At 43.8% G+C, this 24,186-nt stretch overlaps 2 protein-coding genes across 4 annotated transcripts in view; one reads left to right on the top strand and one right to left on the bottom strand.

Annotated features, from left to right (window-relative positions):
- The window catches only part of ATP6V0A4 (ATPase H+ transporting V0 subunit a4), a 71,462-nt gene extending 53,715 nt beyond the window's left edge, over positions 1 to 17,747 (bottom strand). For both annotated transcript variants that reach the window (XM_027538879.1, XM_027538882.1), the window contains exons 1-2: positions 17,658 to 17,747; positions 4,398 to 4,475 (exon numbers count right to left, since the gene is read on the bottom strand). The gene's annotated coding sequence lies outside the window, so the exon portion shown is untranslated. The remainder of the gene's footprint in view (positions 1 to 4,397; positions 4,476 to 17,657) is intronic.
- On the top strand, positions 17,558 to 23,903 carry TMEM213 (transmembrane protein 213). 2 transcript variants are annotated; one of them, XM_027538883.1, is made up of 3 exons: positions 17,558 to 17,854; positions 21,659 to 21,733; positions 22,602 to 23,903. In XM_027538883.1, the coding sequence occupies exons 1-3, from the start codon at positions 17,710 to 17,712 to the stop codon at positions 22,769 to 22,771; spliced, it is 390 nt and encodes a 129-aa protein (XP_027394684.1). In that variant the 5' UTR covers positions 17,558 to 17,709; the 3' UTR covers positions 22,772 to 23,903. The 2 variants fall into 2 exon arrangements, with proteins under 2 accessions (XP_027394684.1, XP_027394685.1); XM_027538884.1 differs by having other exon boundaries at positions 17,685 to 17,854; positions 21,662 to 21,733; positions 22,602 to 23,902.
- The last annotated feature ends 283 nt before the right edge of the window (positions 23,904 to 24,186 follow it).

The following is a 24,186-nucleotide window of genomic DNA, read 5'->3' as shown; positions in this document are numbered from 1 at the left end:
GACACACACCCCCAGCCAGTCTCCCTGCAAGCAGGAAATAAGTCTCTTATGTGAAAGGTACTCTCTCTCCCTGCCTCTGGAGAAGGACACCCTTATCATCAAAGCCAGGGAACTCAGAAAGCTCAGGTGAACAAACCTTGTGACTTCTTTAATTTACTGCCCCAAGCCCAAACGCTGTCTAGAGTTGTCCCTAGTTGGACACCCCAAATCTTTGTCCTGTCCATTCCTCACAAATACTGTTTCCTCGTCTATAACCACCCACTGGGAGGAACTTTCCAGGATCACTACTCTTGTGCTTTGCGGCCATGACTCGGTAAAATAAGGGTTTCAAGAACATAAGCACTCTGATACCCTGACAGCCAATCTGATAACCAACTAAGTGGGCTACCAAGTGACAGGCTGGGCAAAGGAAAGATTCATATCCTAGAAGGATGAAGGCAGGATGGCACAAGATTTTATGACACGACTCAGAACAGTGCACAACTGAAAACCTAGGGACTATTTATTTTTTCAAATCACGGTTGACTGAGGGCAACTGAAACCACAGAAAGTGAAACCTGGGATTAAGAGGGACAACTGCATACAAGTCAATAGCTGATGTCTAACACAGATAAATCAAGAATAGCAATACGAGCATATTGTTTGAACATTCTGAAGGTAAAACACAAGAAGAAAAAAGTCAAAAGTAGCTCTTAGGGTGACTTCCCAGCTGGTCCAGTGGTTAAGATTCCACCTTCCAATGTAGGAGGTGTGGGTTTGATCCCTGGTCAAGGAAGATCCCACATGTCTCTCAGTCAAAAAACCAAAACATAAAGCAGAAGCAAAAGTGTTACAAATTTGATAAAGACTTTAAAAATGGTCCACATTAAAAAAAAAAAAAAAAATCTTTAAAAAAGAAGTCGTTCCTATAGAACAAACTGTAGATGGAGTAGGAGACTTTAGCATTTTTTTTAAATAAATCCTTCCTATTACTTGATTTTTAAAATTTGCATCCATTTATTAATATGAAGACAGTTAAACAATTAAAATCAAAGTTTTAATGGCAATAAAAGAAAATGTGCCAGGGAAGGTACTAGATGCTTAGAATAAAGCAGGCGAAACAATTCTGCTCCTGCGGAGCCCGGGAGAGTCGGACACAGCAATCCTAATTAATGTCAATGGCTAACACACAGATGGTGCTTCCCATGGGCTAATTTAAGACAGAACCCTAAGAAATAGGTAAGATTAGGATCCCTATTTCTTGATTGTTTGTTCTACAGATTCAGAAACTGAGGCAGAGAGAGGGGATCTATTCAAGGTCACTCAGCTAGTAAGTGGTAAAGAAAGGACTTGAACCAAACGATGGCTCCAGAGCTGAGACACTCTCACCTCAGTCATCAAGTCATCTAATAACTACAGGGACCAACATGTCATATACTGGGATGAACACCCTGAAGGAGGGTACACGCGGTCTGAGCTGCATAACCAGACCCAGCCTCGACTCAGGGAAGGCATTCTTGGGGAGAGAAGGCAGAATAAACAGTGTAGAGAGAAAGAAGGAGGCCTGTGAGATGAGGCTGGGGAACTGGGAAGGACAAGGAAATTCAGGATCCGTGTTAAAGAAGGTGTCTTTGGGACTTCCCTGGTAGTCCAGGGGCCAAGACTCCAAGTGCAGGGGCCCAGGTTTGATCCCTGGTCAGGGAACTAGATCCCACACGCTCTAACGAAGAACAAAGACCCTGCATACCTGGTGCAGCCAAAGAAATAAATAATAATTTAAAAACAGATGGTGTCTTTGTCCCGAGAGCAACAAGAAGGCCTAGATAGGTGTGAAGCTTTGAAAGTATATTTCTAATGACAGGGTGGATTGAAGAGGAGGAAAAAATATGAGACTGGAGCAGTGGTCCAGGCCAAAGAGGAAATTTTTTTATTTTTAATATCCTGTGTGACAGAATGGAAAGCAGACATAAAACACTTCTACAGCATAAAGAAGAAAAGCAATTATTTGACGTGCAGGCTGAATTAGCTGCTATTTTCACTGAACAGCATTTTTTACTTGAAAGAGCAGCTGACAGATTTTGGCATTTGGCAGGCATTTTCTCAAAAGAGGATCCAAATGATTCTGTCACTTCAAAGGAAAACAACTGACAGCATTTGTTGCTGATGATAAAGATACAATTTTAGAAAACTTTTAGCTGCCACCAAGACTTGACAGCTTCCTAAGACTAAAAACTTTTCTGATGGGGCTATTTCTGTTAGGATATTAATAAACATGGTCTTCTCTTAGTGTATCATATTATGAAATATGACAACACTGGAAGATCTTCATAACTGAATGTACCAATATTTTCCAAATGACTAAAGGATGATGTTATAAAATCATGTGCAGGCAAATGATTCATCGAAAGTGAATGATTAGCCAGTAGGTTTTAATGAAAAAGTCACTGATTTGGTTTCAGATCCCACATTGCAACTAAGCTTTTAAAAATTACTACTTGTTAAGTTTTGGTGTAGTATCAAAGAAAAATATCCACAGCTCTCTGAAAAAGCTGGTAAAACATTTCTTCCCTTTTTAAAACCACAAAATCTAAGTTAGGCCAGACTTTCTTAATATACGCAAAAATAACAAATAGCAACAGATAGAATGAAAAAAACAGATGCAAAAGACAAAAACTGTCTTCTATCATCAGGCCTTAAAGAGATTTGTAAAAATAAAACAATGCCTCTCTTCTCCATAAATTGTTTGCTTTGGAAAATATATTTTCCTTAAAATATATATTTATATCAACATAGAACAGGTTAATATTATTTCAGATGACTTAATATACTTTTAAAGTATATTAAATTAATATACTTAAATTTAATATACTTAATTTCTCAGTTTTAATTTCTAGTGTGGTAAGTATCAAGTGGGTAGAATCCTCATAAGTCAGATCTCCTTGGGGTTCTCAGTAATTTTTAAGAGTATAAAGGGCTAGGAGTTCCATGGGACTGAAGGTTCAAGAGGGAAGAAATATATATATATATATGCTGATTCACGTTTTTGTACAGGAGAAACCAAGACAACATTGTAAAGCATTTATCCTCCAATTTTAAAAAATCCTATGATAAACTATTATGGAAAAGAATATAACTGAATCACTTTGCTATACAACAGGAATTAACAATATTGTAAATCAACTATACTACAATAAAAAATAAATGAGAAAAAAGAAACAAAAGAATTTAATATTTTAAATATATATATTTAAAATCCCAAATAACAGTTAAATTTGGCATTAGGTCTTGAGAGAAACTACCTTATTAAGTAGTTACTTACTGATGCTGAAGCTGAAACTCCAATACTTTGGCCACCTGATACAAAGAACTGACTCATTGTAAAAGACCATGATGATGGGAAAAATTGAGGGCAGGAGGAGAAGGGGACAACAGAGGATGAGATGGTTGGATGGCATCACTGACTCAATGGACATGAGTTTGAGTAAACTCCAGGAGTTGGTGATGGACAGGGAGGCCTGGCATGCTGCAGTCCATGGGGTCGCAAAGAGTCGGACACGACTGAGTGACTGAACTGAACTGAACTGAACCTTATTAAGGGCAAAGGAGTGAGTGAACAGTCGTGTCCAACTCTTTGTGACTGCATGGACTCTTGCCCACCACGCTCTTCAGTGCATGGGATTTACCAGACAAGAATACTGGAGTGGGTTGCCATTTCCTATGAGGGGATCTTCCTGACCCAGGAGTCAAACCCACATCTCTTGTGTTTCCTGCATTGGCAGGTAGATCTTTTACCACTTAGAGCAAATAATCCCCTACATTATCCAAATGAACATTGTTTCTGACATTGAGTGTTTAATACCACTGTCCTCTATAGAAAGTCTGGGACACAATGCCAGCTGCAGCCACTACATACTTGTCCATGCAGGCTTCTAGCAAGACACTTTCATGCCCTACAGACTGTCTATAAACTGGCTCCTGAGAAGCTGAAGGGGGAAGCATTCACCTTACACACCTTCAAGGCAGACCTAAAACAAAGGGCCTCCTTTGTTCTCATAGCCCTGGACCTGGGATTAGGATGACGCTGGGCACAACCACATGTTCAGCTCTACTAGATCAATTTACAGGATATCAGAATTTAAAAAATGAAAACGGTGTTGATGTATGGCAGAAACCGAAGCAATTATCCCTTAATTAAAAATAAATAATTTTTTAAAATGTTAATCACATCTTAAAAAAAATGAAAAGGGGTTAAGTGGAGAAAAGCCAAAATGCCTGCAAGAAATTTATGCCAGAAATTCCAAAAATAGGTAAGCTGCAACAGTAGCAACCTGATTTTTCTAAAACAATATCAGATCTCTCTGAACTGAAACCTTGCCTGATCACCTTCATTCAAAGAATTGATTTTACCATCCACTTACCTAGCACTTGTCCACCTCAGGCCAGGCACTGAGCCCACCAGCCAGGAGCCTTCACAACAGGCTCTAACAGAGAACGTGCTGGAGATGGAAAGAGAATGATTTGAAGTTGTTCAAACAAGAGGAAATGACATTCAGCTTCACACACATAACAACATGTACAGTCTGTTGACAGCAACATTCATGAGTCCAGGTTATCAGCACACCAATAACCGTATTATGTATGCTGGCTGGAGGCAGGACGGTCCCCTGCCGTGAGCGTTCCCGCTCCCACTGGGCCTTGGACCTGCTCCAGTGATGGGTCTCAGGATGTAGTGGTGCCACCCAGTGTCCGCTGGGCCCTCACTGTTGTTCTATACCTTTCCATCCTCTAGATCATGCCCTGAGTAAGAGCCTTCCCAGTTCTCTCAGGGACAGCAACGTTTTTCTTTCCCCTCCCTCCCATCTCACCACCTTTCCCACCCTCAGCCCATGACCACCTTCTTCCCAAGGTGCCTCCATCATGGCACCCTCTGGTTCCTCTTTTCTCCACCTCAGCGTGCCTCAGTCTTGACTCTGCTTCCCTTCATTCTTTCCTTCTTCACTTGAAGTCACAGTCTGACTGGGAGTGAGATTTAGGAAAATAAAATTTCATCACAAAGAGCATATTGCCTCTAGGTTTGTCATGGACAGACTTTACCTGCTGCATCTCTAGATTTTTCACTGGAGAGCATTTCCCCAGTGACTCACCTTTTCTGTAATAATATTTACTCTAAGTTCTAGTAGGGCGTTTCCCTGGTGGTCTAGTGGTTAAGAATCCATCTGCCAGTGCAGGGGGCATGGGTTCAATCCCTGGTCTGAGATGATCCCACATGCCGTGGAGCAGCCAAATTCATGCACCACAGCTACTAAGCCTGAGCTCCAGAGTCCAAGAATCGCAACAAGAGAAGCCACCACAATGAGAATCCCTTGAAACATCATGAAAAGTAGCCTTTGCTCACTGTAGCTAGAGAAAGTCTGCATGCAGCAAGGAAGTGGGTCTTCCTTTTGCAGCCAAAAATAAAATAAAAGTCAACAGGGAGATGACATACGTATACCTATGGCTAATTCATGTTGCTATATGGCGGAAACTGACACAATATTGTAAAGCAATGATCCTCCAATTAAAAATAAAGTTTTTTTAAAAGAAAAATATTTTTTTACAAATAAATTCTCTGAGGGAGCTTCTTCCCAGCATAATTTCTACTTCTACTTTCTTTAAAAAAAAAAAAAAATCTTACTAGCTCATTTCTCTTTCTCCATTTAATATGCAATATTGAGCACAGAGTCACAGAATCATGCTGCTGGAAGAAAACTTAAAGATCTAATCCAATCCCTTTACTTTAAAGGTAAGCAAACAAGCCCAGGGAGGTGAGGGATTTGCTTAAGGTCACAGAGCTATTTAGGGACACAGTTGGGTGCAGAGGCCAGGGCTCCTGACACAAGGTTTTCCCTTCAGCCCCACAACTTCCAGTTTGTTTCTATATCCCTTTGTATAGGCACCATATGGAGCAAAATCCCTCTATCCCCTCTGGGGAGTCCTGAGGACCCCAGACAAAGGTCTTCCCACATTGGATTGAAGGCAGCATTTCCTTGGACTTTCCCCCATGCTTGAATTCTCCATTTCCATGGATTTCCCTCCCAGAGGGACACCCACACCCACTATCTCTCTCGGGTAACATCATCAGCAAGGGGATGTGACTCCCCCAAGGTCCCATAGGAAGTGACAACATGAAAACTGGAATCCAGGACTCCTGACTCAGGGTTAGTTTTGCTGACCCTAAGAGGTTCTGGGAAGCCTGGGCAGGAGAGATGAGAAAATGAGAGAGAAAGAGAGCGATGGAACATGACAGAAGAGGCTGCAAGGCCATGGAGGAGAGAAGTCAGATATTGGAAATGAGATGGCCAACAACCTCTCACTCAGCTGAATACTACCTGGTCCTTTTTAGTTTCATGTAGACAAAACTGGAAAAAAAAATTGTCTGTTTATTACAAACACGCAGCTTATTTCCCAAAAACCTTAGCTTAAAATTACTTTTTGGGAACACACATCTCTGTTTATCAAACAAAGGATGAAGCCGACCACAAGCTCTGTTTTGCCAACAGAAGCGTTTTGCACAAATGGTCAGACTGGAAACTGAAGGGAGCCAGAGACTGCCAATCAGAGAGGCTGGGAGTCAAACAGGCTCTCCCTCCATTGCTGATTAACCTCACCTTAGTACGCCCTTCTGGGCTCCAGGCTAGTGACTCACTAACTTTGTTCCAGCTGGAGCTACCCCACCTTGGAAATGGCTGCCTTCAAAGTTAGTAATAAACCTGTCACTTGACACATTTTAGCGAAGTCCAAGTAATAACCTTGAGAGGTCAAACACTGCATTACCAAACTGTAAGCCACTACTTTTTTTGTAGGAGAGAATTCTTATGGGTGAAGGATTGGGCCAGGCAGCCTGTAGGTGCCTTTCCAACACTGAGATTCCATGTTGTTACTGGCGTTCTTTTCTGAGTCTTATTTCCAGTCTTCTTGGGTGTGTCTGCACTTTTGTTATATATCTTGGGCACCTCAAGCACAGAGACTGTCAATAAGCAGTTCTCTGTAGCATATGCAACTTGAAACTTCAGTAAGATTATTTTTAAAATGGGAACGATTTCCTGACATTGAAATTTTCCCCAGGCAATCAGACAGATGTTGCAAACTATAGTCTATCTATTCCATTGTGACTGCATTGCACTCCTGTGAACTACTGTCTTTAAAAATGTAATAACTTGATTTTATTTCCTGATTTAAGAATAATACACATTCCTTATAGAGGATTTGAAAGACATACAAAAATGTGAATAAGAAAATGAAAATTTTCTTTTAATTTTAGATATGACTACTGCTAACACCTTCTTGGGCTTTCCTGGTGGCTCAGCTGGTAAAGAATCCGCCTGCAAAGCAGAAGACCTGGGTTCAATCCCTGGGTTGGGAAGACCCCCTGGAGAAGGGAAAGGCTATCCACTCCTGAATTCTGGCCTGGAGAATTTCATAAACTGTATAGACCATGGAGTCACAAAGAGTCAGACATGACTGAGCGACTTTCACTTCACTGCTAACATCTTGGTAGGGTACTTTTCGAACTTTTTTCTTTGTATATGTAGGTCCTACAAAACTGGAGTGATACTGGAATGTACAGTTTTATATCCTGCTTCTTCTGCTCTGTATTATATAGCAAGTGTTTTCCCAAATAATAAATGTTATTCAAAAATATCATCTTAATTTAAAAAAGTGTTTAACATTTTATTCCATTATAAGCCACTTCTAAGCTTTTGTCTTCATAAATATTGTAATGTTGAGATGGAGAATCCTGGGCATACATTTTGTGCACGTGTGTGTACACTCACCTCTGACTATTTCCTTTAGGAAAAAAATTTCTAAAGAGCTGCCCCATTGAAGGAAAGGTGACCAAAATAAGCTGACCTAAACGAAGTCTACAAGTCAGCTATAGTAAGTGAAGTCGCTCAGTCGTGTCTAATTCTTTGCAACCCCATGGACTGTAGCCTATCAGGCTCCTCCATCACAAGTCAGCTATAAATCATCTCAATTACTAAGCATGGACTGACGTAAGGGCATAGTGTTGTAACCACAAGCACCTGATTAAAGCAACCAAAAAAATTAAAAAATCATGTGTCATCCTAGGTCATCCCAGGTCTCAAGTTATTTCTACAAACAATCGTATGCAATTACAATTTTTCATATAATAAAAAATACACAAGGAAACACAACAACACGAATGAAAACCAGCAGAAATAATAGACAGTAGAAACAGACCAATGAGAGTGGGCAGATGCTGAGGCTGTCTGACACAGATTTTTTTAAATTATATTCACTTCAAGACAAATATCATATGATATGGCTTATACGTGAAATCTAAAAAAAAAGTGACACGAATGAACTTATTTACAAATTTACAAAACAGAAACGGATTCACGGACTTAGAGAAAGAACGTACCATTACAGGGTAGGGAAGCGGTAGATTGGCAGTTTGAAACTGACATGGACACACCGCTATATTTAAAATAGAAGACGTGAGCTATTCACAATTAGCACTCTTTTTTTTTCTATTAGCATTCTTAATCTAACCAACTTAAGGCAGAATCCTGAAACCCTCCACAACTACACAAAACAGACTTTTCAAGTAGCATCAAACATTCATAAAAGTTGGCCATATAATGGTGGTTGGTTTAGTCGATAAGTAGTGTCCAACTTGTGCGACCCCATGGACTGTAGCCTGCCAGGCTCCTCTGTCCATGGGATTCTCCAGGCAAGAATACTGGAGTGGGTTGCCATTTCCTTCTCCATGGCCATATGAAAGTTCTTAACAAATAAAAAAAATAATGTCATCCAAGTATGTTCGCAGATTACAATTGAATTAAGCTAGAAATCAAAAACAAAATGATAACTGGAAAACTTCCATATGGTTGAAAATTCAGAAATATTCTCTGAGAAGATGGGAAATAATGAAATTCAGGGCTGAGGAGGCAAATGGCCTTTGCCAAGCAGAAGTCACATTCTTTTTTGTTAAACCCACCTCAGTCCTGGCCACGGTATCCCCAACCTCTAGTGCGACTGTGGAGTAAGAGCAAGCTGAATGGGTCACCCCAGGGACTGCTTGGAAATCTTCCAGTGGACTGGAACTTTGGTCACTTTGTTCCTTTTATCAGCTCTACAGTATGATCTCAAATTGGACTCAATGTAGTTCTCCATTTTTCTTACTAGGGTACTCCAAACCTTACACCCATAACTGAATGACTTGGGTGAACTTAAGCTCCTCCACCTAAACAGCATATTAAAAGCAGACATTACTTTGCCGACAAAGGTCCGTATAGTCAAGGTTATGGTTTTTCCAGTAGTCATGTACGGATGTGAGGGTTGGACCATAAAGAAAGCTGAGCGCTGAAGAACTGATGCTTTTGAACTGTGGTGTAGGAGAAGACACTTAAGAGTCCCTTGAGCTGCCAGGAGATCCAACCAGTCCATCCTAAAGGAAATCAGTCCTGAATATTCATTTGGAAGGACTGATGCTGAAGCCAAAGTTCCAATACCAGGGCCATCTGATGTGAAGAACTGACTCATTGGAAAAGACTCTGATGCTGAGAAAGACTGAAGGCAGGAGAAGGGGACAATAGAGAATGAGATGGTTGGATGGCATCACTGACTCAATGGATATGAGTTTGAGCAAGCTCCAGGGGTTGGTCATGGACAGGGAAGCCTGGCGTGCTGCAGTCCATGGGGTCACAAAGAATCAGACACAACTGAGCAACTAAACTGAACTGAACTGAAGCTCCTGCACAAACCAAGTGTTGCTCAGGGGAAGGTCTAGGTGTTCTAGTCCCATAAGCAACTAGCAACTGACATTGTTTTATGAAAAGGGATACTGACAAAGCTACACATAGGAAGAGCCAAAGACCTCATCTCTGCTGGGAAGTTAGGAGACGGCAGACACAAATGTTGGTAGGACCATGATTCTCAGAGTGGGTGAAGCAGAAATGAAAGCCCCAAGTTCAAAGTCAGTGGTCTCTTCCCAGAGATGGAGGGGCAGTTAGAGGGGCCAATCAGAATCACAAAGGGGGCTAGGGAGGGATGGATTTGGAGTTTGGGATTAGCACAGGCAAACTTACATATAAAATATATAGACAAGGTCCTACCGTATAGCACAGGGAACTATATTCAAAATCCTGTGATAAACCATAGTAAAAAAGAATAAGAAAAAGAATGTATATGTGTGCAACTGAGTCATTTTGCTGTACAGCAGAAATGAACTATACTTCAATAAAATAAATTTTATATATACATATAAAATCACAAAGGAAGTTCTCTCAACATAAAATATCCTTCCCAAATGCAGAGACCATTCCAGGCCACAGAATCCTGGTTTTTAATCATTTAGTACAGGAAACACTTTGTCCCCCTTCGTCTCTTTTTCAAATGAAATTGTATCAAGGAAAACAGATAAAACTGGAGGCAGTAAGGGTCCTGGAACCCGATCCTCTAGGTCACCCAAACCCCAACTTGGAGCTTGGTCACAAGTACGTTAGCCTGGACTTTCAAGTGTGTGTAACCAAACACCCATCTCAACCACCGGAGAAAAAAACAAATCTTGAGGAAGTTCCTGTAGAATGTCTAGCTTTGAGCAATGCAACTTCCTGGTATAGTTTCCAAAGCAAACCTGATGTAAAATGAAAGATGAGGCAAGGTAACCAACTGCATGGATTTACTATTTATAGACGTGTTAAATGAAAGACAGCTAATAATGTGACTCTTATAAAACAGTGACCACACAGCCCTTCTTTGGAGAATTAATGAGCTATCAGAGACCAGTCAAGTCCATCCTATTTTAGGATAATAAAATCCTTTCATCAATTGATAAGGGAATGTTTGATGTTAAAATTGACTTGTAAGCACCTATTCTAAGACAGGCCCAAATGAACTAAAAACATGTTTAAAAAAAGGGGGGGGGGTCATTGCCATCCCCTTTATTTAATTACTTTCTGTTGTATGACTTGATATGATGCTGTCTAAGTTGATGCATCTAATACAATGCATCTAAGTTGACGGGTTGTGCTTTTCAAACTTTCATCACAACAGTCCCATCCAGGGCTGATTCAAATCTATGTCCCAGGCTCTGACCATTTTGGATGGACATGTTCTGCTCACTTCAAACATATTAGAATGCACACAACATCCTACATTAAACTATTTCCACTTAAATGTTTGAAATAAATTATATAACTTTGCTTTTGAAATATTTTTTTTTTCTTTTTTTTGGACTTGCCACAGCACTCAGGATCTTAGCTGCCCCCTACAGTGGAAGCCCTGAGTCCTAACCACTGATCACCAGGAATTCCTGAAATAAAATGTTTTTGCTGGAAAAGATTTGGTTGTTGCTGCTGTTGTTCATATTTTGGATCAGAGAACATTTTTCAGGTCTCAAACATTTTCGGGACCCTTGAGAATCCTGTAAAGACCCCACATACTGCTGTTGTCTTCAGTGCCTATTGGATAAACCAGCCCTAATCTGTGAAGCTCACTGCAGGGTGTACTGTGAGGGAAGTGTCAAGAACAGAGATAAAAGATGAGAGAAAAAAAAAATCTAAGAAAGTACTCAGTCTATTAAGTGATGTCATCTCTGTGGGGACCCAAGGGGAGAACGGTATCAAGAGCATCTCTCTGGTTCCTTTGCCTTTTCTAAACCCAGCTTGTACATCTGGAAGTCCTCGGTTCACATACTGCTATGTGAAGCCTAACTTCAAGGATCTGGAGCATAATCTTGCTAGCATGTGAAATGAGTACAATTGTGTGGTAGTTTGAACATTCTTTGGCATTGCCCTTCTTTGGGACTGGAAGTGAAAACTGACCTTTTCCAGTTCTGAAGCCACTGCTGAGTTTTCCAAATTTGCTGGCATATTGAGTGCAGCACTTTAAAAGCATCATCTTTTACAGTTTGAAATAGCTCAGATGGAATTCCATCACCTCCACTAGCTTTGTTGGTAGTGATGCTTCCTAAGGCCCACTTGACTTCACACTCCAGGATATCTGGCTCTAGGTGAATGACCACACCATTGTGGTTATCTGGGTCTTTTAGACATTTTTTGTACAGTTCTGTGTATTCTTGCCACCTCTTCTTAATCTCTTCTGCCTCTGTTAGCTCCTTGCTGTTTCTGTTCTTTATCGTGCCCATCCTTGCATGAAATGTTCTCTTGATATCTCCAATTTTCTTGACGAGATCTCTAGTCTTTACCATTCAAGTGTTTTCCTCTAATTCGTTATACTGGTCACTTAAGAAGGCTTTCTTATCTCTCCTTGCTATTCTCTGGAACTCTGCATTCAGTTGGATATATCGTTCCCTTTTTCTTTTGCCTTTAGCTTCTCTTTTCTCAGCTATTTGTGAGGCCTCCTCAGACAACCATTTTTCCCTTTTGCATTTCTTTTTCCTGGGTATGGTCTTGATCAACGCCTCCTGTACAATGTCATGAACCTCCATCCATAGTTCTTCAGCCACTCTTTCTATCAGATCTAATCCCTTGAATCTGTTTGTCACTTCCACTGTATAATCATAAGGGATTTTATTTAGGTCATACCTGAATGGTCTAGTGGTTTTCCCTACTTTCTTCAATTTAAGTCTGAATTTTGCAATGAGGATTTCATGATCTGAGCCACAGTTGCCTCCAAGTCTTGTTTTTGCTGGCTGTATAGAGCTTCTTCATCTTCGGCCACAAAGAATATAATCAATCTGATTTTGGTACTGACCATTTGGTGATGTCCATGTGTAGAGACATCTCTTGTGTTGTTGGAAGAGGATATTCACTATGACCAGTGCATTCTCTTGAAAAAACTCTGTTAGCCTTTGTTCTGTTTCATTTTGTATTTCAAGGCCAAACTTACCTGTTACTCCAGGTATCTTTTGAGTACTTTGCATTCCAGCCCCCCATGATGAAAAGGACCCCTTTTTCTGGTGTTAGTTCTAGAAGGTCTTGTAGGTCTTCATAGAACTGGTCAACTTCAGCTGCTTCAGCATTAGTGCTTGGGGCACAGACTTGGATTGCTGTGATATTGAATGGTTTGCCCTGGAAATGAACTGAGATCATTCTGTTGGTTTGAGATTGTACCCAAGTACTTCATTTCAGACTCTTTTGTTGACTATGCAGGCTACTCCATTTTTCTAAGGGATTCTTCCCCACAGTAGTAGATATAATGGTCATCTGAGTTAAATTCACCCATTCCTGTCCATTTTACTTCACTGATTCCTAAAATGTTGATGTTCACTCTTGCCATCTCCTGCTTGACCACGTCCAACTTAACCTTGATTCACGGACCTACTATTCCAGGTTCCTATGCAATATTGTTCTTTACAGCATCAGACTTTACTTTCACCACCAGACACATCCACAACTGAGCATTGTTTCCGCTTTGGCCCAGCCACTTCATTCTTTTTGAAACTATTAATAATTGCCCTCTGTTCTTCCCTAATAAGCATATTGGACAACTTCCAGCCTGAGGGGTTCATCTTGTGGTGCCATCTTTTTGCCATTTCATGCTGTTCATGGGGTTCTCGTGGCAAGAATACTGGAGTGACTTGCCATTCCCTCCTCCAGTGAACCACGTTTTGTCAGAACTCTGCACTGTGACCGGTCCCTCTTGGGTGGCCCTGCAGGGCATGGCTCATAGCTTCATTGAGTTATATAAGTCTCTTTGCCACGACAAGCCTGTTATTCATAAAGGGGATATACAAACACACACACACACACACACACACGTGTGTGTGTGTGTATGTGTCTTTTGATGTCTGTCTGGGATTTCTGCAACAGCTTCTTGGATAATCTCTCTGAACCCAGCCCCGCCCTTTATCCTGTATTTTTTCTGAAATACAAAGCTGACCACATTTACAAGTTCCTTATAGGTACCCCAAATATACAATAGACAATTTCCCAGTCTGGCACGTAGGCCCACTTACAATCTGTTCTCAGTCTAACCAGATACGCAGTGACCCAGCCCATACTCCGAGGACAATAATTACTCCCCACACAAGAGGCACACAGTCATGCCTCAGAGGCCAAGCACACACTGGTCCCTTCTCCTGTGCCTGGCACACTACACATCTCTTAAGTTTCAGGTCAAAGTGCCACTTCCATTGTAAAATGTTTTCTGAATCCTCGAGGCCCCAGCCCTCCTCACCACGCTTACTTCATTGTGTTGTCACTATTCATCCATCTTCCTCATTGGACCCTGAGCTTCTTGAGGACAGGGGCTATGTGGCCTTACCCACATCAGACCCCCACCCCCTAATCCCCACTCCCAAGGGCCCGGATACATCAGCTGCTTGGGAATTGCTGAGTAGTCAAGTGAGTGGTAGGTCTAAACTGGACTTTGGTACACTGCCTGAAGATAAACATTCCTAAGGCACTTCTGCTCCCAGCTCCCAAACCCAAGAGTAGAGGACCACCATTAATTTGTACCTTTGGGTAGATTAGAAAAAAGTGTCTCCTCCAGGCTCATGTATAACAATGTGCTGTGCTTAGTCACTCAGTTGTGTCCAACTCTTTGGGACCCCATGGAGCCCACCAGGCTCCTCTGTCTGTGGGGATTCTCCAGGCAAGTGGGTTGCCATGCCCTTCTCCAGGGGATCTTCTCAACCTGGGAATCGAACTCAGGTCTCTGCACTGCAGGCAGATTCTTTACCATCTGAGCCACCAGGGAAGCCCAAGAACACTGGAGTGGGTAGCCTATCCCTTCTCCAGGGGATCTTCCTGACCCAGGAATCTAACCAGAGTCTCCTGCATTGCAGGTGGATTCTTTACCAGCTGAGCTACCAGGGAAGCCCAATATATAACAATTAGACATCCTTATTCTGGGCTTACCCATGGCTTACAAGTCCTCCTGGTAGGGAGCCATTGATTAAAACCAGCTGCCCTGGCCAGGCACAATGATAACCACTTGCATGGTTATCTCACAACAGGAGGTCTCATAAGGAACATGAGGCAGGTGCTGAAACCAACTGGGAGAATTCGGGGGCGGGGGGAGGCAAAAGGAGGAGGGAGGAGAGGATGTGCCCTGCCAACCTCCCAGAAGCCCTAGCACTGGCATCCATCTTGGTTGAGAGTTGCTTGAGCCCCCAGAAAGGACCCAGAGTCAACTACAGGCCAAGCACAATGATTGGCCAGAGTCAGCCCTGAAACTAACCCCATCACCATAAAACCCGAGACTGTGAACCACGTGGCAGAGCCATTCTCCTAGGTTTCCCTTACCTTTCTGCTCTCTACCTGGGCACCCCTCTCCAATAAAGTCTCTTGCTTTGTCAGGACTTGTGTCTCCTCAAACAATTCATTTCTGAGTGTTAGACAAGAGCCCACTCTAGAGCCCTGGGAGGGGTCCCCTTTCCTGTAATGCTGCCACAGAGCTTTGAATGAGCTACACTTCATCCCTCACTCTTTCAACCAGACCCAAGCTTGCATAGAAACATAATGCCCACATCAAAACCATGGCGGCCAGCAGCACACACAGACAGTTCTCCCACCTTTGTAGGTGTCATTCCTTTCACTCAAGAGGTCCACCTACTCTCACCTGCACATGCGAACTTCAATACCCAGCCCAAAGCTCAGTTCCTCTGTGAATCTCTCCCTGCTCCTCTCAGGCAGACTTGCTGCTCCCTCTTAGATCCCCATCACCCAGGAAGATACCCACATTGAGTCCTGCCATATTGCCTCCCAGTTCTTTCCTCCCCACCTGGCCTCATGGCTGCACTGTGAGTGGGCATCAAGAGGAGAGGTTGAATCTTAATCATCTTTGGGTCTCGAAAGCCTTGGATCATGCCTTTCAAATATATGGTGGGCCTTCAATGAATGCCTTGGACTGAAGGTGGTGCTTCAATCCAACAACTGCGTGTGCATGCCTTCTAAGTCGCTTCAGTCGTGTCCAGCTCTTTGCGACCCTACGGACCATAGCCGACCAGGCTCCTCTAACCCACCAGGCTTCTCTGTCCATGGGATTCTCCAGGCAAGAATACTGGAGTGGGTTGCTATGCCCTCCTCTAGGGGAATCTTCTCGACCCAGGGACAGAACCCAGATCTCTTTTTGTTTTTTATTTTTTAATTAATTAGTTTATTTTAATTGGAGGCTAATTACTTTATAATATTGTAGTGGTTTTGCCATACATTTACATGAATCAGCCATGGGTGTACATGTGTTCCCCATCCTGAACCCCCCTCCCACCTCCCTCCCCATCCCATCCCTCAGGGTTATCCCAGTGCAACAGTCCTGAGCGCCCTGTCTCATGCATTGAACCTGGACTGGCAATCTATTTCACATATGGTAATATACATGTTTCAATGCTATTCTTTCAAATCATCCCACCCTCGCCTTCTCCCACAGAATCCAAAAGTCTGTTCTTTACATCTGTGTCTCTTTTGCTGTCTCACATATAGGGTTATCATTACCATCTTTCTAAATTCCATATATATGCATTAATATACTGTACTGGTGTTTTTCTTTCTGACTTACTTCACTCTGTATAATAGGCTCCAGTTTCATCCACCTCATTAGAACTGATTCAAATGCATTCTTTTTAATAGCTGAGTACTATTCCATTGTGTATATGCACCACCGCTTTCTTATCCATTCATCAGCCAATGGACATCTAGGTCGCTTCCATGTCCTAGCTATTGCAAACAGTGCTGTGATGAACATTGGGTTATACATGTCTCTTTCAATTCTGAGAACCAGATCTCTTATGTCTCTCCTGCACTGGCAGATGGGTTCTTTACCACTAGTACCACCTGGGAAGCCCCCTCAATCAAATGACTACTCAGTTCAAAATCTTCACAAAACTTCCTTTTGGTCTCTTGACAATTCAGCCCCCGAGCCTGACACACGGGACACTCAGCCTCTTGGCCACAGTGGACTTCTGAGTACCTCTTACCTCTGGGCCTTTGCTTGCCCATCCCTTCTGCCTATGATGCCCGCTTCTCCTCTTTGCCTGTCAAAACCCTAACCGTCCATCAAGACCCAACCCAAATGCTATCTTCCTTATGTGGCAGCAGGTGATGCCCACTGCTGCTGAGAAGCAAAGTGCTTTGTCTTTCTCAGGTCCTTTCTAAAACACTGCTCTGTATTTTAATGATGCATATTTGTAAAAAGGTACTTTGAGGACAGGTATTTCTAGACTTTAGCAAGAGAGAGTGTGTGTGTATGTGTGTTATAGTTGCTCAGTCATGTCCGACCCTTTGTGATCCCATGGACTATAACCTGCCCGGATTCTCTGTCCATGGGGATTCTCCAGGCAAGAACACTGGAGTGGGTTGCCATTCCCTTCTCCAGGGGATCTTCCCGACCCAGGGATCAAACCCGGGTCTCCTGCATTGCAGGCAGATTTTTTACCATCTGAGCCACCAGGGAAGCCCCTAGCGAGAGGGCAGGGGCTCACAAAATATTGGACAGGATGGACTAGGGAATATAGCAGTTAAGCCTGCAAGTGAAAGAGACAGAAAACTTATCTTCAAGGAACCAGCAGGGCCCAGATTGCCTCCCCTGTCCTCTTTTTTCTCAGCAGGGACAAAATGAAAGCTAAGTAAGAACCGCAAAAGTCACCATCTCTTCCTCCCACAGCCAACACAGCTCAGCTTCCCTCCTGGAGAGGTGAAAGCCAGGTGTGACAGCCCAAGCTCGCTTTGCTCCACCCCTCCCTCTCCCCCAAACACAGAGCAGAAATTCACCTCTGCCAGCGTTGTTTCCAAGCTCCCGCAGGACGAGACACACACGGGGTGCATGGCAGGTGGCCCTCAGCTCGCCTCTGCAGGGGCAGTGCACACAGAAGCCTCTCTCCTCAGCATGAAGCGCCTCCACCTGGCACCCTGGACCTCCCTGGTCCTTGGCCTGGCCTTCCTCTCCTTCCACCCGGTTTACTTGGCAGGTAGAACCGTGAGCTTTATTCTCGCCGCACTGGGAAGAGGGAGGGAGGGTGGGAGAGAGAAGGAGGCAGGAGGAGGATTCCTTGGCTCAGGTTGGTCCTGCTCAAAGGAAAGAGGAAATAGGGCTTTCTCATCTGAAGGATTAGGCTGGAGAGTGTAGGGTGGAATGGGGGTTTACCTAAGACCAGAGTCAGCCAAGATGGGAGCCACCACGAGTCCCTCCCGTCAGAGACGGGAGATGCACCTAAAACGGCATCTTTGGACTGCTGTTTCTCAGCGGCGGCTGCTCAGGGTAATTGTGTTGCAATTCCTTATTTTGTGGCTATCATCCTTCCTTTGCATACCCTCCTCTCACCTAAGGACATCCGTCCGTCCCTTGACCCTGGGCATCCTTTGCAACTTTCACTAAACCTCAACACAAGCCGCTGTATGCTGTTAAATCTTCCTCCATCTCACCCGGCTCAGGAGATGTTGGATTATCACCCCCACTTTCTCAGGGAGGCCGAGGTGGGTGTTAGGAAGCGCCCTCCCAGGCTGGGCTCTGCACATCAGGGACCTCGCTCCCATTCTCATGCTCCTGGACTTTTGCCTTTGGCTTTGACCTGGCTCTTCAGAACAGTCTGCCCTGCTCCCTGGCAGATTCTCCCTCTCTCAAAGCCAACCCTCACAGTCCCCCACGCCAGGCAGTATCCATCTCTCTCCTCAGTCTCTCCTCGGGAGGTTCAGAGGGTGGGCTCTCAAGCCTCTGAGCCTCAACTCAACTTCGGCTTCCACAACTGACTAGTAGTGTGATCTCAAGCAAATTCTTTACCCTCCCTGAGCTTCAGTTTCCTCATATCTAATGTGGAGATAATCATAGTGCTTACATATAGGGTTGTTGTAAAGATGAAATAGGGTAACTGCACATAAAGGACTTTGAATGAAATAGCACGTGGTAAACACCCCAATGGGGCTTCCCTGGTGGCTCTCTCAGTAAAGAATCTGCCTGCAATGCAGGAGACCCAGGTTCGATTCCTGGTTCGGGAAGGTCCCCTGGAGGAGAGAATGCCAACCCACTCCAGTATTCTTGCCTGAAGAATTCCACAGACAGAGGAGCCTGGTGGGCTACAGTCCACGGGGTCAAAAAGAGTCAGACTCAACTGAATGACTAACACTTTCACTTCATTTCAAACACTCAGCAAAGGTTAGCATGCTCCTTTTACTTCTTCCAATATCGCCCCTCTCCAAGTAAGAGTGTTTTCTGTTTACCCTGGAGGTGCCTTGCTTATGAGAAGGCCTCAAACGCTTGACCCATTTCACTGCACTGAACGGGTTGGATCCTTCCAGTAGCCTTTACTTTGGAAGTGACTCCAAATAGGACCAGTCCCTGGCTGGCTTTGCTTATGAGGGAGGTGGGTGATGTTTCAGTTCTTCAGAATTTACACTAGGTTATTCGATTTGAACCATATAAAATGTCTGATATTGAATAATTCTGGACCTATAGAAATGGTGATTTCATATGGGTTAACAGTACTCTTGCTTGGAAAATCCCATGGACGGAGGAGCCTGTTAGGCTGCAATCAATGGGGTTGCTAAGAGTCGGACACGACTGAGCGACTTCACTTTCACTTTTCACTTTCCTGCATTGGAGAAGGAAATGGCAACCCACTCCAGTGTTCTTGCCTGGAGAATCCCAGGGACGGGGGAGCCTGGTGGGCTGCCGTCTATGGGGTCACACAGAGTCGGACACGACTGAAGTGACTTAGCATAGCATAACCTACTACTAGTGTTTCATTAACTTGATTTTTTTCCACACACCAGTTCTAGACCAGGACCACTTCCCTACTAGGGTAGAGGGGAGATGAAAGTCAGGGTCAAGGAAGTGATTCGGGTAACAAGGGAAATTAAAACATGGAGGAATCAATTTTTCCAAAGCAAATAAAAACCAAGCTCTGAGGCATTTAGCTGTAAATAATTTACAGTAGCAATCAGATTGCATCAAGGTAGTTACTATATTTCAGCAGGACACTGGAATGGCTAGGGAGGGGATGGTGTAAAATTAGCCTGAGCAGAAATTTCATGGCTTTAGCTAATCAAGAAGTTTCCTCCCAAGTTACTCTGCTATGTGACAGCAAGCACCTTTGAAGGACATGCTAACCTAGAGTCAGTGGGGCCTGGACAGTTTCCAAACTTTTTTTCTGTCATTTCCAAAGAAGCAGATTGAGCAGCCATACAATTTCCAGAAAGATTCTTTCAAAGGCTCTCTTGCTCTTGCTCTAGCTCTACCTAGGTCAGCATTGTCTAACAGAACTTTTTTTAAACTTTTTATTTTATATTGGAGTATAGCTGATTAATAATGCTGTAATAGTTTCAGGGGCACAGCATAGGAACTAGGCCATATGTATACATGTATCCATTCTCCCCCAAACTCCCCTTCCATCCAGGCTGCCACAGGACATTGAGCAGAGTTCCCTGTGCTACACAGAAGGTCCTTGTTGGTTGTCCATTTTAAATATAGCAGTGTGTAGGTGTAGATCCCAAACTCCCTAACTATCCCTTCCCCCACATCCTTGCCCCCTAGAAACCATGAGTTTGTTCTCTAAGTCTGTGAGTTTGTTTCCAACAGAACTTTTTTGATTGTGGAAAGGTTCCATGTCTGTGCTATCTTTCTAACATGGTAGCCACCAGCCACATGACTGAGCATTTTGCAAGTGGCTAGTATGACCAAGTAGCTGAAGTTTTCATTTAATTTCATTTTAATAAACTTAAACAGCCACTCTGGTTTGTGGCCACTATATTGGACACAGTGGACCCAGACTGCCTACCTTCTTATTCTCAGTGATGAGAGGGAACACAGCCCATGATTTCTCTCCCTTGGGGATCCTTATGTTCATCTCTGTAATCCCTCCTCACTCCCCAAACTCTGATATTTTCTGCTAGAGTGCCTTTTTATCATTGTGTGCCTTGTTTATTAATCAAGGACTATCTAATTCTAAGTGCTGTATACGCTGGAAACCTCTCAACTTGCTTGTAGAGTGTTTAGTTTTTCACACCCTTTTTCTGAATACTAACATCATAATCATCAGAAATAAAGAATCAAGGTCAGACTTTGATGTTTTTTAGTTCAAGTTTTTGAAGGAAACTGAAGCTCGTTATGAAATGACATGGCAGATTTTTAAGTGTCTGTGTTGGTATATGCTAGGAAAAAAAAAAAAAAAAAAACACTTCTTAGATGTACTTATCTGCATAGAAAGCAGCTTAAACAGAGGCCCTTGGTGACAGAAGGGTGATGAGATATAAAGATAAAGCATCTCAATGGGAATAGGAAGTGGTTGGAAAAGGGGAGTGTGTGAGTTTGCTGCCCAACAAAATACCACAGCCTGGGTGGCTGAAACCACAGAAGCCTCTTTTCTCACAGATCTGGAGGCTCTGGGTGTCACCAGCTGTGTTTAATCCTGAGACCTCTCTCCTCAGCTTGCAGTTTGCCCCACTCTGCACTGGGTCCTCATATCATCTTTTCCCTCTGAGTTGCCATCCCCGGTGCCTCTTCCTCTTCTCACAAGGACACCAGTCACACTGGACTAATTTAACCATTTAACCTTAATTTCCTCTTTAAAGCCCTATTTCCATAACAAAGCACTACCAAATCTGGGGCCATAGTTCAGGCTATAACAGAACTTTGCTGCATGAAATCTCAACATACCTCTACTGGAACTTCTATAATACTGTCATAATACTCACTACTGATTCACAACAAAAACTGCTAACTCCATGCCTGAGAATGGCTCTTCCTACTGCCTGAGACTATCATTTGTCTTTTCTTCCAGAAGCAAGCAGCGGCAGCAACTCAACCTCGACCGTCCACCATCCAGAGAATCTTGAGACCCTGGAGCAGTGCCCCAGTAAGCTTCTCCTGGCAATTGCCCTAGCTCAGGGCTCATCTCGGAACAGGGAGGGACACTGAAGCCTCCTCACTTTCTGTTCATTGGCACTGAGTGGCTGAGCGCCTGCCTGGCCCTCTCGCACCCCTGTGGTTTGTTCACAGCCCCAGAACCGTCTGCAGGGCACGTCTACAAAGCTCTCTTGGCCATGATCCCCATGTAAGCTCACACTCTGGTGCAGTTTGGCTTTAATGGCTCATCCTCAGGACAGCAGTCAAAGACCCCCTGACTTTGAATGCTTATAGAAGTTTGGGAGTGGAAACATCCTAAACATGAGCCAGTCCAATTCCTGCCCAATGCGGGAGCTTCATTCTCGTACCTGTTGCATTTTTCTGTTCATCTTCCACTTGAAGACTTGCAGTACTAAGGAGCCTAGTGCTTCATAAACAACCACTGTGGTGCATGTCTAATTTATAGGAAGTTTGCTTTATTCTAAGTTTGGCTCCTTGATTCTGCCCCCACTGAATGACCACATGTGCTTACTTCTGGACACTAACAAGGGAGAGTAACAGGCAACAATATGTAGAGGCTACAAATGTGGCTTTGGACTCCTACAAACATGGGTTTGCGTTCTAGTTCTGCCATCTCGTGACCCTGGGCAGGTGACAGCTTCAGTTCCTGCATGTCAAACAGGAGGAATAACTGCCTATCCACTTGGTGAGGAATAAATAAGGGAAGTGTGTAGAGCTCTTAGCACAGTGCAGGGCGTGCCTTAGTAAATGGTGCTATCCTGTTATTACTGGTCTTGATGGTATGAATATCAGAGAATAGCCTTGGGGGAAGGGAGGCTGGGGTGACACTGTCCTTCTTGCCCTCTCTTCCCCGCCAGACGTCGACTTCTGCCCACAAGCGGCCCGGTGTTGCCACACGGGAGTAGATGAATACGGCTGGATCGCGGCGGCTGTTGGTTGGAGTCTCTTGTTTCTCACCCTCATCCTGCTCTGTGTGGACAAACTGATGAAGCTCACTCCAGATGAGTCTAAGGACTTGCAAGCCTGAGACTTAGAACACTAGTCCCAAGAATGTCAATCACCAAGTTGTGGGTAATAGCAGGAGGGGAGAGCGCTGATGTGGTTTCCGATATTTCAAAGTCCGTTCACCCCTTTTTGTTTGTTTGGAGTTTTGTGGTTTTGTTTTGTTTTTTTGGCCATACGAGGCGGCTGGTGGAATCTTAGTTCCCTGACCACGGATCAAACCCGGGCCTTGGCAGTGGAAGCTCAGCATCCTAACCACTGACGACCATGGAAGTCCCAAAACCTTGTTATCCTCATACTCTTTAGTTACTTTTAATAAGGAAAGGAGACAGGGATCCAAGGAAGACAAGACCAGTGCTCCCAACACACCTAATTTCAAAATGTACTTGGGTCCTTTATAATCTGACATTTCCCTGATTGACTCCTTTGATTGTATTTTTGTGTGGGGAGGGGGAATTGCTTGTATTTTGACCATCGCTTTCTTCTGCGTTCCAAGTATGTGGTACACAAGAAACATGAACTTCAGTCTTAAAGTCACCCCATTCAAAACAAAACTCAGAACCTTCTTACCAAAAACAAGTGGTTGTGTTTTGTCCCTTATTTCAGTCAAGGGCATCACTGTCATTTCAAAATGTGAGAGCCACCTTGGCTGCTTCCTTAGTCCCACGTGCAATGCTTCCTGGGCTCTTGTTCTTCCTTTGACACGTCCTCATATCGAGCCTGCCCATTCTCCTTGCCGGCACCCTAGGTCTGGCCCTCGTTACCCCATCCCACCACCATGTCAGGAATCCTTCACTTTGTTCTCACTGCCTTCAGGATCTGCCCTCCACCCCCTAGCTTGTCCCTCCCCTCATCCCAACATCTTCCACTTCTTTGCTGCCATTCCCTCTGCAGGGGTGGCTGCCTTCCACCTCCACCCCCAGAATGAAGGCCATTCCTCAAAGTCCAGCTCTAATGCTTGCTCTGCCTTCAAACTTCTAGGCTTGTCTTCTGGGGACCAGGAGTTGGTGGTCTTTGGGTACTTGTGTGGTGCCCTGAGCACAGTCACTGTGAACAACAGGCCTCTTCACAATCAGCTTGTACTGCCTCATGCTCCAGTGTATAAAAAGCTCTTAATGTTTGTCCAATGAATGAATGAATAAACAAACAAATGAGTTCCTGGCCTAAACAAATTTTCTGATCGTCGCTCTGCATCCAGAACCTCCATTTTTTTGGAGCTGGTTGACCAAACTGACCTCTGGAGGAGCCATTTGGCTCTGGCCAGCTTAGGGACAATCACTTAGGGCCCAGATGTCAGCATCACTGTGAACTCTTTCAGTGGGAGTCAGGAAGAGAGATGGGTGGGGTCATCAGAAGAAAGAAAGTGACTCTTGAAGAAAACATATTTGCCCTTCGACAGCAAATATGTGGACAAACTCTAAATAATCATAATACACAAAG

Source organism: Bos indicus x Bos taurus, chromosome 4, assembly GCF_003369695.1.
Source record: "Bos indicus x Bos taurus breed Angus x Brahman F1 hybrid chromosome 4, Bos_hybrid_MaternalHap_v2.0, whole genome shotgun sequence".
Taxonomy (NCBI): Eukaryota; Metazoa; Chordata; class Mammalia; order Artiodactyla; family Bovidae; genus Bos; species Bos indicus x Bos taurus.
This window is presented reverse-complemented; position numbering and strand designations above follow the sequence as displayed.

Coding starts and splice junctions, on each gene's coding strand:
- TMEM213 (XM_027538883.1), top strand. CDS start 17,710: ATGGCAGGTGGCCCTCAGCTCGCCTCTGCAGGGGCAGTGCACACAGAA. Junction 17,855..21,658: donor CCACCCGGTTTACTTGGCAG/GTAGAACCGTGA, acceptor CTTTTCTTCCAG/AAGCAAGCAGCGGCAGCAAC. Junction 21,734..22,601: donor GACCCTGGAGCAGTGCCCCA/GTAAGCTTCTCC, acceptor CTTCCCCGCCAG/ACGTCGACTTCTGCCCACAA.